Raw genomic sequence first — 12,964 nt, forward strand, 5'->3', positions numbered from 1 at the left:
CCTGAATTTTGCTGCGTGTGTGAAAACTTGCTATTTATCTCCCTGGTAGGGGGCTGTAATCATGTTAGGGGGGCTTTTGTGGAGAGCAATATCAGCCCATGCCTTTGCTCCTTTAGTCCTACAGACGGATCGTTTTCTCCCAGGATACTGATCCTTATCCGGAATGTAGAGCCTCCATCAAGGTTTCCCAGTCTGTCCGGCTCTCGCTTGTCCATTATCCAGACTGTCGATTCTTTCCTGCTCCGTTCGGAGGCCTTGAATGCTTCACTCGACGAGACGCCAGCTGACAGCTGAACCATCTGACTCCCTGCTTGTAATCTTCCGTCAATGTCTATCCTTCCTTGCCCATTTTAGGTCACTCCCGTGGAGAAGCAATATTGCTTTTTCAAGGACACCCTTCTTCAAGCGTGCTGAAGTGTTGGTGACGAGCGCGCATGATGCGCGTGAAGAGGATCGTGACACAGAGCAAGCTTAGCGATGAAATTAAAACCTCCTACGAGGGTTTTACCAGTTAAATGTTTACAAAATGGCCAGGAGGGCTATGGTGTTACACCTACTGTTGCCCGTGTAAATACTGTACACAACAGTAACCTGCTTATAATGTGTCTTATACTTCAATGCCCATTATTACCTGTTATATAGCATGGCTTATAGGATTTGATTTTGCACAATGGGATTTGTGTTTCCTCGGCAGATATGAGCATTTAAACGGCTTTTCCCCGGCCTTGCGTGTAAGAATCACGGGAGCGTTATCGGTATTCTCCCAGAGGCGAAGGTGACCTCTAAGCACTCTGAAGAGATGGTCTCCAGGGGGCGTCTTTATTTTCTTTGAAGATCAGAAAGGTCTAATTAAACTCCTTCAGCGATGTCAGCTAAGAAAGGAAATCCCATCAGCTCCCGACAGACGTGAAAAAGATGAGCATCGCTAATCTGGGCGCCTGGACGGCCGTGTGGAGTGTGACGTGCCTGATGAGGCACGGATGACTTCAGCAGCCCCTACGAGCCCCAGAGAATCTGCAAACTGCACAGTAAACACTGCCCACCTGGTTCTGATGATGTGCTTCAGGACGTCGTTCTCAGGACACGGTTTTCCACTAGACATGTCTTTGGAAACAGGATCGAAAATAAATAATGAGACCATTCCGAAAGGCTAACTGCTGCCTTTATGGAATTCATGCATATTTTGTGTGTTCTGTGTGATGCCCGATAGACATATTCTAAACATAAACTGGGATTCTCCTTGCTGTAAATTATGTAATTTCTTCCCGTACTTTTACTCTTTGCTGGTTTTTCACTTTTGGATTAGTATTATTTTGGCCTCCCTAAAAATAACTTATTTTTTTCTGGTCCAGATCCAGTGGGCACCATCAGCTTCAAAGTGCCCCCCCCCTCTGCCCCCAGCAGGGGCCACCGTAATTAGTGCTTCCTAAAGCACTCTTCAGATCCACTAGGATACTTTAAACACCTAATAAATATCATTCAATGCCATTAAAAAGTTTTGACAGAAAAAAATCTATAAATGCACTTTTTATTGCTGTGACAAAGTTTAATATGTCTGGCAAAAGGTGTGAAGTGCATTGATCGCAAAGAACATTGAAGCATTTCAGTTTTAGCAGTGGGGGATCTGTATACTTCAGTGTCCTGGCTATGATGATATTTTACAAACAAGAAATCTTTGTTTTTTGTATCTCTTTTCTTTTGTGCCACACTTTTGCTCTTGTCCCTGCACATCATGACAGTTTACTAATGCAATTTTTTTTTTTAATGTTTGGTTCACTAGGTATAATATTCTGTAGAATTGCTTAGGCAGTTGCTCAGGGAGTCCCGAATGAGGCACATTACCTGCATTGTTGGGGTGCGTCAGTTACAGTATAATGGCCATGTGGCGTGTTTCCCTGAGGGTGATCCGGCTCACAGGATCCTCATTGCTGGAGTCCTGAATGAGGCACATTACCTGCATTGTGAGGGAGCGTCAGTTACGGCACTACGGCCATGTGGCGTGTTTCCCTGAGGATCCTCATTGCTGAGGACCAGGCCAAGGGGACGCCCAACGTAACACCTGGCTGCGGCAGATAGACTGTCATTATTTCCAGAGGGTGGGACTGGACTGTGTGACGGCCTGGGGATCACCGTCCAGGATCCTGAGGGGTGCCAGTGCATGCCCCCCAACTGGACCTGACCATGAATGAAAGTGAAAAATGTCATACAGCACAAGATGAGAAGAGGCAGGGAAGGGACCAGAAGCGGATAACCGAATTAGCCTATGACTTACGTGCTTGCTGCCCTCCTGCCACTGCTTCACCCCCAGGGGGTGCTGTGACGTCCTTCAGAAACACCTGCTAGCGACGGCCATGTATGTCCCAGTTTACATGCTACACTTGCTCTGCTTTTTTTAATTAAGTATTGCATATCGTGCAGCTGTAGAGTTTGGGGTTGGATGACTTTCGTGTGGAAAACAGGATGAGCAGAGCTGTCACAAACTGCTGCGTTTACAATATCCAATCACAGGCCTGCATCTTCAGCTTTCTGGTAATACTGCAGGTTTGTGCCAATTAGGCATCTGGCTGGCTTTGCCATTGGCTTCTTGAACACACTGAAGGACTGTTTGTGTATTTCATTTCAACGTAGTGCATGATTTTGCTTGCTCTGAAGTGAGTATTGTCTTGTTTTTCCTTACTCCAAGCTTGCTCAAGAAAATCAGTCTAAAAAACGTAGTCACACAGTGGTGTCCGAACTTGGTTAATCTGTTTATTGAATTATTCTTATTGTTGGAAACATGGTTGAAAAAAATATGCTGAACTTAAATCCAGTTTCTCCATTTTTTTAATACTCTTTTCTTCTGGTCATCCACTTCCGTGCCCGGCGTTTGAAGGACCTCAGCTAGGTGGAGCTACTGCTTGAGGACATTGGGCCTGGTTTTGGGGACCCGGGTGACAACTTCCGTGACGATCAGTGCCCTGGCATTCGGCCAGAGTAGAAGCTCTTCGGCGTTTGTTACGCTGACAATCTGAACAGGGACTTGAATATTAACATATTTACCGCAGAAGGTCTTGATGTCCTGACAAAACGTTTCAGTGCATTGTCTTAGAGTATACATGTAATAGGCTTTGTAATGCAGTAATCAGACTCAATGCCTTTATAAATTCCCGCAAACTGGCCTCATTTCACTACTCATTACATGAATTAATGAACAAGCAGATGCATCCAGTTTTTTAACTTACTTAAATAACCACTCTTGTGTTTGCTATAAACTCGAATGCAGCCTGTTTCTCTTTAGTTGCTATCTGTAATTTCGTTCACTAAACCATTTGTACTGTTTTCTGTCATATTTTTGTGAGCGGAGGTGACAACCATATATAGTGTTTTCAAGGGCTCTTAGATACTCGTCAGGTTTAGAGAGCGAATCGAGGGACACTAAAAACTCAAGTGGCAAATTTCTCCTGGCAGATATTTTGAGTTGCTTCTTTTGGTTTATCGAAGCACTTACTGCTGGGAGATGAATGTTATCAGGGAGAGTTGGGCTGGCTTTGGTCACTGACTTAGGGCTGAATGAACCTTTGATCCAAAGTCTGTATCATGGCCAAAGTGAACTTGCTTTGTAACTCTGCTGTTTATCCAGATGTCTATGCTCTTCAGAAAGCATTTCTGCAAGTTAATTGTGATGTCTTGTTTTTTTCTAGGATTATACTCTGACTATGTACTTTCAGCAAGCCTGGAGAGACAAGAGGTTGTCCTATTCAGAGATTCCACTCAATCTTACTCTGGATAACCGGGTTGCAGACCAGCTTTGGGTGCCGGACACATATTTCCTGAATGACAAGAAGTCATTTGTACACGGAGTAACAGTCAAAAACAGAATGATTCGCCTTCATCCAGATGGAACAGTGCTCTATGGTTTAAGGTAATGTACTACTCTCTCAGATTTTGCCCATTTTACATTATTAGCAAATGATCATGTCAGAAATTTTGCCCGATCAGTCATGCGTTCTGAATTGCTAAATTGTGTGAACTGCAGTGTGCGCAAGAGTCATTTGGGAACCCAGATCTGGGACCATAAGGTTTCCAGTGCAGTCAGAGGCCTTGCAGTGGTGTCTTAGGGCGAGATATATGTAAGATACATAGCATAGAGCCTTTAAGACAACCATGACATCAATATTTCATGTCATTAACTGTTCCCTGCGAAATGTAGACACCTTTCGTGGTTCGTCAAGGGATGTTACAACGTGTGGACCAATCTCCATGTCCTTCGTGATTTGAATTGCGGTGTACTTTGTACTTTCATCGGCGGTGATTCATACAAAGGGGACCGGTCCTCTTAGGTAGGATTAGCCTACAGAAGCTCCATTTTAAGTGTGCACTTACCTTGGCACATGCTGACTCTGGGTAATGGTTTAACTCTTGAGAAATTGATTTGAGGTTAAGGTGGCGATGAGCGAGCATTAGCTGCATCCTCTCATATGTAATTACCATAATTATAAATACAGCAGAGGCCTGATATTCCCCACAAAGTCGTGGAGCCCATCCGAGGGGGTGGCCTCCTGGGGAGAGACGTCGTCCTCCCCCATTCCTTTCTATCTGCAATCTTGCTGCTGTATGTATTATGTGATTTTGCTGAGAACGTCGCCAGTTTTATTTCATCCCAGCGATTGGAAATAAAATAGCCAGACATCAACGCTGGTCTGGCATCAGTTTTTTTATTTCGGAACAGAACGTCGTACTATGAAAATGGAAACCGTTCTAGCGCCAGAGCCGCTAACTTGGCTTGGCAGTGACATCATCGCTCTCCCATCATGCACAGCGGCTACCGCTCATGGTTTGTAGTGAAAGTGTTTGGTTAAGATAGAATTGAGGCAGAGTTTACTGCCTATAGTCACTTCAGTGGGGCCTTGTTCAAATTAACAGTGAAATGCATGTCCGGAGTCCGTGTCTATGTCTGTACTTCCTGTAGTTAGCCCCCGCTGCCCCACTCTCAACGACACAATACAGAATTATCATACATGATTTTACCATCCAGTGCAGAGATTCTTGGATCAGCTACAAGTGACTGGGAAAGTCCTGCCCCAAGGACACTCTAAGTAATGACTCACCATCACTGTACCTCCAACAGATATACATCTCAAATTTAATATCTGCATGGTTCAAATTAAAGTTAGAAATGTTGCTCCTCACACCTGGAGGTGAATAAATGATGTACATAACACACCAAATGACATCGAAGTTCATGGGTGAGCTGTTTTCTCTCCCAGCTGGCACAGGGTAGTGAATATTAATCCACAACCTTCCCGTGGGAAGATCCCCATGAGGTTCTCGTGGGTTTTTGGGGAAAACGCTTCGGGGTAGATGGGACGTGCCCAAAGCATGAAGGCGAGATGTTCGACAGCTCTGCAAGCCTGCGGTTTCATGGCAGGCCAGTAGGTCTGCCCCCCCCCCCCTCAGCACAGTGAGCTTTCGTAGTGCGCAGAAGCCAGACCCGCGGTGATGAGTAGATGCAGAACATTGCCGATGCCCCATCTGTCAGTCAGAGCATGGTCCGACTGTCACGGCAAACACATTGATCCAATTACTCTGCTCACAATATGGCACAGACTAAAATATTCGTCTTGTGTTGAGGGAGGTGAGAGAGCCATGATTAATATCTTTTATAAACCAAACGTTGGGCGTGGCAGCGGTTTTCGGTCGATATTCGGAGTCGCGCCATACAGTTACACATGTAGCTGCGCTGTATTTACATCACTTATACATTCTGTGTAACTGAAGAAGAAGGGCCTTTATTGTCTGTGTCACTTGGATGATAGAGAAGAGCAGGTTGGTAATGGAAGGTGTTTTCTGCCGATCCTGTGGGTCAGTTCAATAGAGAGCTCCAGATTTACTGAGGTAAGCCACACAGGTACGGAGATAACACTCATTTTCATTTGCCTTCTGTGGGGCTGCGATTACAGGCAGTGCAGAAGAGAAGAACATGGTGAAATATGACACCTTTTTGCTTTGGAGAAGACTTTTGTGAACTGGTAACCTGCATTTTGCTGTTACCATGGACACGTGCATACCGTCTCCTTTTACAAAGCCAAGACACTTTTAGCTATGCTGTTGAAACACATTTTTATTAACTGCTAAGATCTGGTATGTCAGAAGAATTTGTCTTAATTGTGTATAAACTTCAATGACTTCTTCAGCAAATCATTGGAGATACTCTTTGCAAATGCCAGGTGATTTTCCAGTACGAGTAGCGTCTTACTTCCGAAGCTGAGGGCCAGCCGACCAGATAGTGTTTCGACGCTTCTCTCCGTTTCCTCTTGTGTTGTATTGTGTGTATTTTGGTCAGATGTAGCCTTTGATAAAGATGGGCTTGGGCGCTATTACAGTAATATGGTATGCCTCGGTATTTGAGGTATGCTACAGCGAAATCACATACTGCCCTAGTCTACTTAGACAGCTCGTTTAGTTTGCATAGTTCACGTCGTGTTTACTCTTTGTTCCTTGTGTGCGTTATAAAAGTTTGCTGTGTTGTTTTCTATCACACTTATGCAGATTTTATGCAATTATTCTCTCACACTTATGCAGACTAACTATAGACAGCTGTAGGGTTCAGCTCTAAAGATATGTCATTACAAAACAAATACAAGTAAGTATTTGCTGGTGTTTAAGTAAATTAGTGAATCAACCAGCAGCCTTTGCAATGACAGTGAAATCACAGTAAAATTGCTAGATTAAACTGAGGCACCTGCATCCAGTGCAAATGAATGTGGTTAAAGTGAGTGGAAACGAACAGGCTCATTTTCACAGGGGCATGAACCGTTACTGAACAAACTATCTTTCTCATTATTTTCACTCAGATCAACTTCAGTACTCTGTCAGGTTACCATTGGCCAAAGGCTTAAGTGTATGCCAATTATAATCTCCTTGTGCACATGTGGTCCCAAGTCTGGGATCCTATTACGTGCACGTATGTTAGGATGAACGTGTGTTTTGTTTCTGATAAATTGTCCAGATTCATGCATTCATTGTGCTTAGATGCATCTTTAATGCATCTTTGGCTGAGAAACATGATCTGGTTTTTTATAGTAAGTCTCCTTTTTGGACATCTGGTTCTCCTGCAGTAACAGGTGAATACAAATCTCTGTGAGAAAGCAAGGCATGCAGAGAGGGGTAAAAGGAGAGCTGGCAGTGGATGTTTTTCAGAGCTGACGGGTGGCCTGTCATGTTGACGCTGCCGTGCAGAGACGCTCTCTGTGTTTCCAGAAGCTTCCTGATACATGCGCATTTACATATTAGCTGGGTGGAGGGGTGACAGTCGTCATATGGAACAGCTGAGGCACAAACAAGGGTATAACTTTCATGTCGTAGTGTGGAGGGTGTTCAGCTTGAAGGGGATCCTGTGATGTTCTTAAAAGGGCATTTGTGTTCAGAATTATTATTTTTGCGTCTGTGCTAAAGAGTTGATATGACGAAGGCTTCATGCCTCTAGTTGATCAGGGCAGCAAAATGCTCCATCTTTATAGGATCTGCACTGACGAGAGAGCAGTCGTGGTTTTCTGTGAAGTAAGGTGATCTTTATTGCATGGGAGAGTGATGAGAGAGGGAGAAAGTGCAGACTCCCACCTCGCCTTCCGGTAAGAGGGCAATAATTGTCTGGATAGCACTGAAGAAAATTTGAGCTGCCTAGGAGGCTAGAGCGTAAGTGATGCTTTAGGTGGGTCAAGATTACTAGTCAGGGTGTTGGGTGACCCAGGTGGACACCAGGACAGCGGAGATGGATAAGGGAGCAGATCCAATGGCCCCAATGCAGGCCCGTCCGTGTATTCATCTCGCAGACTGACGCATTATGCTTTCAGCTGAGTAAGTGGGCTATTCCCTAGGCATAGATTTCTTACCAGAAGAATATGCCTATTGCTGGTGTTTAAAAAATTAGGAGCTAGAACATTATGGTAATTAAGGCTTGCCTCCCATTTATACATTAACGAAAAGCTGACAAAGACTCACGTCCCTCTGAGATGAAACTCTTAATAACGTCGACCACTCTGTCGGGGAGGCCAGGGCACCAAGCTCGAAGAAATCAAGTTAACTTCAAGGGATGCATGTTCATGTTTCACCAAGGCAATGGAGGGTCTTCCTCGCACCCCACATTTAAAATGGAGGCACTGGGAATAATCCGAACAGTAAATCGACACACTACAATGCCTGCTGAAAAATGGCAAAGCTCAGATTTCACAAGTTAAATTTGAATACAAAGACTTGAATGAGGCAATGACCAACCACAAAAATAAGCATTGTGGTGTTGGGTTCGTCTGCAAGTGACGGTCCCTGTTATACGTCTAAATTAACGTTAAAGTTTGGGGTGGTTAACTGGAAATGAGGCGTGCAGTACTTAGTGACCACTGGGGCTGCTTTGGGGTCAGTCTTAGCCATGTTATATTTTCTCATCTTATTATGCCTCGGTTGTTGACTTCGGGGTTAATTGCTTGTCTTGCTTATCAGAACAATGACATCCAGTTTTGTTCTTACCCATTTGTGTTTTAAAAAGCCAGTGTGTTGAGCCAGGATGGTCTGTCAATGGACTCACCCATGGTGAGTGTTAATTGTTTTTAGTCAGGTTTAGGGTTTTTCCAGATGATCGTTTCTATATTGAGTGTTTCAATGACTGACCCTTTTAAACAGGGATCTTTGGTTCCATGAACACACAGAAATATATTTTTTTGTCCTGATTTCTCTTGCTTTGCTTTTTTTAGTATGACGGGTGAGTTGTGATAACAGGGGACTGGAGGTTCTGGGTGCTGGGGGGGGGGAGCATTGCTGCCAAAAAGAGTGAACTGGGACAGCGATTTGATGCTGCATTTTAATCCATAGTTTCTGTGTGCCCACGGACGATTATATAAGACCACGCATAGCGCTGAAGAGGGACGCTTATTCTGATAGTGTTCTGACGTTATTTAAGCTCATTTTAAGTGGCACAAGGCTGTTGATGGTTTGTCGATTGAGTGTGCTGCCTTATATGTGGAAGGAGTGTATAGTGTATTTCCAAAAAAATATTGTTAAGAACAGTATCTGTTTTATAGGTCTTTTACATCTCATTCATTTGTCCGATACACTGATCAATGCTCCACACCTTGCCCTGGCTGTTCCCCAACACCCCTCATTTCCTGTAGCTGGGGTCACATTCTCCACAGCCTGCCCTTACTGTACCCAGACACCTCTCATTTCCTGTAGCTGGGGTTACATTCTCCACAGCCTGTCCTTACTGTACCCAGACACCCCTCATTTCCTGTAGCTGGGGTTACATTCTCCACAGCCTGTCCTTACTGTACCCAGACACCCCTCATTTCCTGTAGCTGGGGTCACAGGCTAAACACCCTGTCTCGGCTGCAGTCTGACACCCCTGGTTTTTGTACTTCCAGGATCACCACCACAGCAGCCTGTATGATGGACCTACGGCGGTATCCGCTGGATGAGCAGAACTGCACCTTGGAGATCGAGAGCTGTGAGTAGCTGTTCCTTTGCACGATCTGCCTGGTGTCAGCTCTAAAGCTGTTTCTTGTTATCCTGTCTGCAGTGGACAGAAGCCATGGTGGCCTAAGAATGAAGAAGATGAAGTAATTTATTAATCAGTTTTCGAGCCATAAATACATATATGTTTAGGTGTAGGCAGCTGTTAGTTAGTGAGACAATTGCTAGCACTTTATAAATGAGACAATGAGGAAAAATAATCACATTGATATAAGCCATTAAAATAGCTAAAGATTCCCTCCTCTGCACATGACCGCCAAGCCCTTCTGTCAACAGCATTGTTTTGACAGTGAGAAAAACTCAGCAGGCTAATAAGACTTCTGGGAGAAGCCTCATCTTCCATTTAGGACAGTGATAAAGATTAAAGGAGCAGATCAAAGTTCCCCTTTGTATTCCGCCCTGGTGCGGCACAAAATGGAGGCGTACGGTGAAGTCGCTTCTATTTCCATCTTCTCCAGTCTCCATTACAGTGTGGAGAACGGCTTCCCTCCCCTTCAGTGTGTAGGTGTACACAATACCGGAGCAGTGGGCGCAAAATAGTATTTATAGTATAGATTCACCACATGTCAAAGAACAGGCATGAAGGATGAAAATTGTGACACGTTATTGTCAGCTAAATGTCATCTAGTAATATGTTTCAGTAATTAGTGCTACAGTCACATCCCTCCTGTATTATTCTTACACACCAGGCTTAAAAGTGTCAAAACTATATATATACAACAAGACTAGGAGCCATGGCTGTTAATTAGTATTCCCTGGCATACTAACTTAGTAAAGTAACTATGCTTAATATCCAGCAGTAAAGAGGATTGAAGTAATACTGTACCAGTGACTTTGCCCTTAAAAAAAGCCTGGACAATGGGACAGTGCCCTGAATTTAGTCTTTGCATAATTGGGTTGGACTACTGAGTAGATGATGAATTTACGCAAGCTCCTCTGTGTACCTTATAATACAGTAGGCATTCAAATCCCCCAGCAGACCTCATTGAAGTATCTCAGAAGCACCCAAATAATCAATGATGTAGGATGTTTGTGGACTGAGTAAGATGTTTGACCAATAAGAAGGAGGACATATGGGGAAAGCATAGGAGCAGGTCCACTAAAGAGTCAGAAGGAGGACATATGGGGAAAGCATAGAAGCAGGTCCACTAAAGAGTCAGAAGGAGGACATATGGGGAAAGCATAGGAGCAGGTCCACTAAAGAGTCAGAAGGAGGACATATGGGGAAAGCATAGGAGCAGGTCCACTAAAGAGTCAGAAGGAGGACATATGGGGAAAGCATAGGAGCAGGTCCACTAAAGAGTCAGAAGGAGGACATATGGGGAAAGCATAGAAGCAGGTCCACTAAAGAGTCAGAAGGAGAACATAGGGGGAAAGCATAGGAGCAGGTCCACTAAAGAGTCAGAAGGAGGACATATGGGGAAAGCATAGGAGCAGGTCCACTAAAGAGTCAGAAGGAGGACATATGGGGAAAGCATAGAAGCAGGTCCACTAAAGAGTCAGAAGGAGGACATATGGGGAAAGCATAGGAGCAGGTCCACTAAAGAGTCAGAAGGAGGACATATGGGGAAAGCATAGACGCAGGTCCACTAAAGAGTCAGAAGGAGGACATATGGGGAAAGCATAGGAGCAGGTCCACTAAAGAGTCAGAAGGAGGACATATGGGGAAAGCATAGACGCAGGTCCACTAAAGAGTCAGAAGGAGGACATATGGGGAAATTCTATACAGAATAGAAAACCATGGTGCTGGGTCACATGAGCGCAGTGTGAATGGCGAGCTGCCTTCTGGGAATGCCAGTAAGTCGTGATTGGGGAGACGTGTGAACTAACTGATTAAGCATCATTTGACAGACAATGGAGACGCAACGGTGATATTCTGTTTTTATCACTTTTGTTAATTTCTTATGAATCAGTCCAGCTTTAGTCTTACATCGGCATATACTGGCAGCAAGCCTGTTGTGTCAGTAGCAAACTCCAGTTTAGTGTCCTGTTGGTTCACAGGCCACCACAAGCCTTCACAGTTTCATGCACCTTTCTCATACATGCCATTCACATCATAAAAATTATGTGTGTCATTGCAATCATCACAATCATACATGTCACTGTCATAATGGAACGTTCCCCTTTATAAGGATAGAAATGTAACACAATGGGATGGACACCTTCTCAGAATTGCATACAAAGGCATATACAAGCCAGGAAAATGTACCACCTTCGCCACAGGGAAGAAGCACTCCAGCCTGTAATCATCTTTGGTGCCCTCCACTCATCTGCAGACTAAGAGGAAGGTGAAAGATGGTTCACCCTTCGGATCAGCGCTTCTCTGCTGTTGCCTGTCTTGTTTGGCCCACTTTGCTTGCAAAGGTGCACTTGAGGTGTATCAATGGGCATGTGCACTGCGATCCAGCTGCATTATCTCTCACTGTAGTTCCCTGTGGACCTGTTTCGGCTGCCTGCCTCTCAGATTTCCATATGCTTTCATTGTTCCTTTTGGTTTGTTGTCTACTTTCTCCGCCCTCTGAATCTCTCACATACGCAGCTGCTACCTTATTTTGCTTCATACCTGTGAAAGAAGTCATTGGGCCTAAAACGCAACTCAACTTGTGGCCATGAGCGTCCTCCTTAAAATTTACGGACATCTGCCTGGCTTGAGTTATTACATATGCAAACTCCACTGGACTTGATTGATGCTGACATTCTACTGATGATTAGCAAAGGCCAGAGTGTGGAATGTCAGGCAAAATGAGGCATCCTGCTGACAGCCCAGTCAGATGTGTGTCTGGGATTTCCTGGTACTGCTTGGTGTGTAGTGTTGGTACCTGCTTACTGAAGCATGGCAAAATTCAGGTCACAAGCTGAGAGTTTCTTTGGTAACACTTACCTTAAGGGGGCACAAGTAACTCAGTTACTACTCAAGTGCTAATGATGAACAAATATAGTAACTGCATGAAATACATGAACCGTCGTGATTCATTAATGATGAACGAACATGGGCTCGTTTGTACCTAATACTTAGTTCCTGGTTTATTAATACATTTAGTAAGTGCGTACTTTTGCATTTTTATGTACTCATATACATATGCATAATGTTTCCCTTTCTTGGATTCCGATCAGAAATGGATTTTGGAAGTCAAACATATAGGACAGGGCTCTTTAAATCTGGACCTCGATTCCAAATTCAGGCCGCATTTTCAGTTCTCCCAGGTAGCTTAAGAATTACTGATTCTGATTGGTCAGAGGCTTCACACCTGGTTCACAGGTAAAGGAAGGCTGGAGAACCAGCAATGCTTGGACCTCGAGGACCTTGATTTGAATAATAGGGATACAGGACATCAGATGCCATGCAGGCGTGGATTAGCCATCGGGAAGTTTGGGAATTTTCTGGCTGAGCCGGTCTTGCGAGGGCCAGACTTTCCCCCCTAACCCTAGCATTACGTAGTTTATATACTAGAGATTCCCAGTC

The 12,964-nt window shown here is 44.4% G+C and overlaps 1 protein-coding gene across 2 annotated transcripts in view; it reads left to right on the top strand.

Moving 5' to 3' along the window:
• Positions 1–12,964, top strand: part of gabrb2a (gamma-aminobutyric acid type A receptor subunit beta2a) — a 33,263-nt gene that overhangs the window by 11,875 nt on the left and 8,424 nt on the right. For both annotated transcript variants that reach the window (XM_049029668.1, XM_049029669.1), the window contains exons 4-5: positions 3,681–3,901; positions 9,393–9,475. In XM_049029668.1, coding sequence (XP_048885625.1) covers positions 3,681–3,901; positions 9,393–9,475 — 304 coding nt within the window. The remainder of the gene's footprint in view (positions 1–3,680; positions 3,902–9,392; positions 9,476–12,964) is intronic.

This window comes from Brienomyrus brachyistius, chromosome 10 (assembly GCF_023856365.1).
Source record: "Brienomyrus brachyistius isolate T26 chromosome 10, BBRACH_0.4, whole genome shotgun sequence".
Classification (NCBI taxonomy): domain Eukaryota; kingdom Metazoa; phylum Chordata; class Actinopteri; order Osteoglossiformes; family Mormyridae; genus Brienomyrus; species Brienomyrus brachyistius.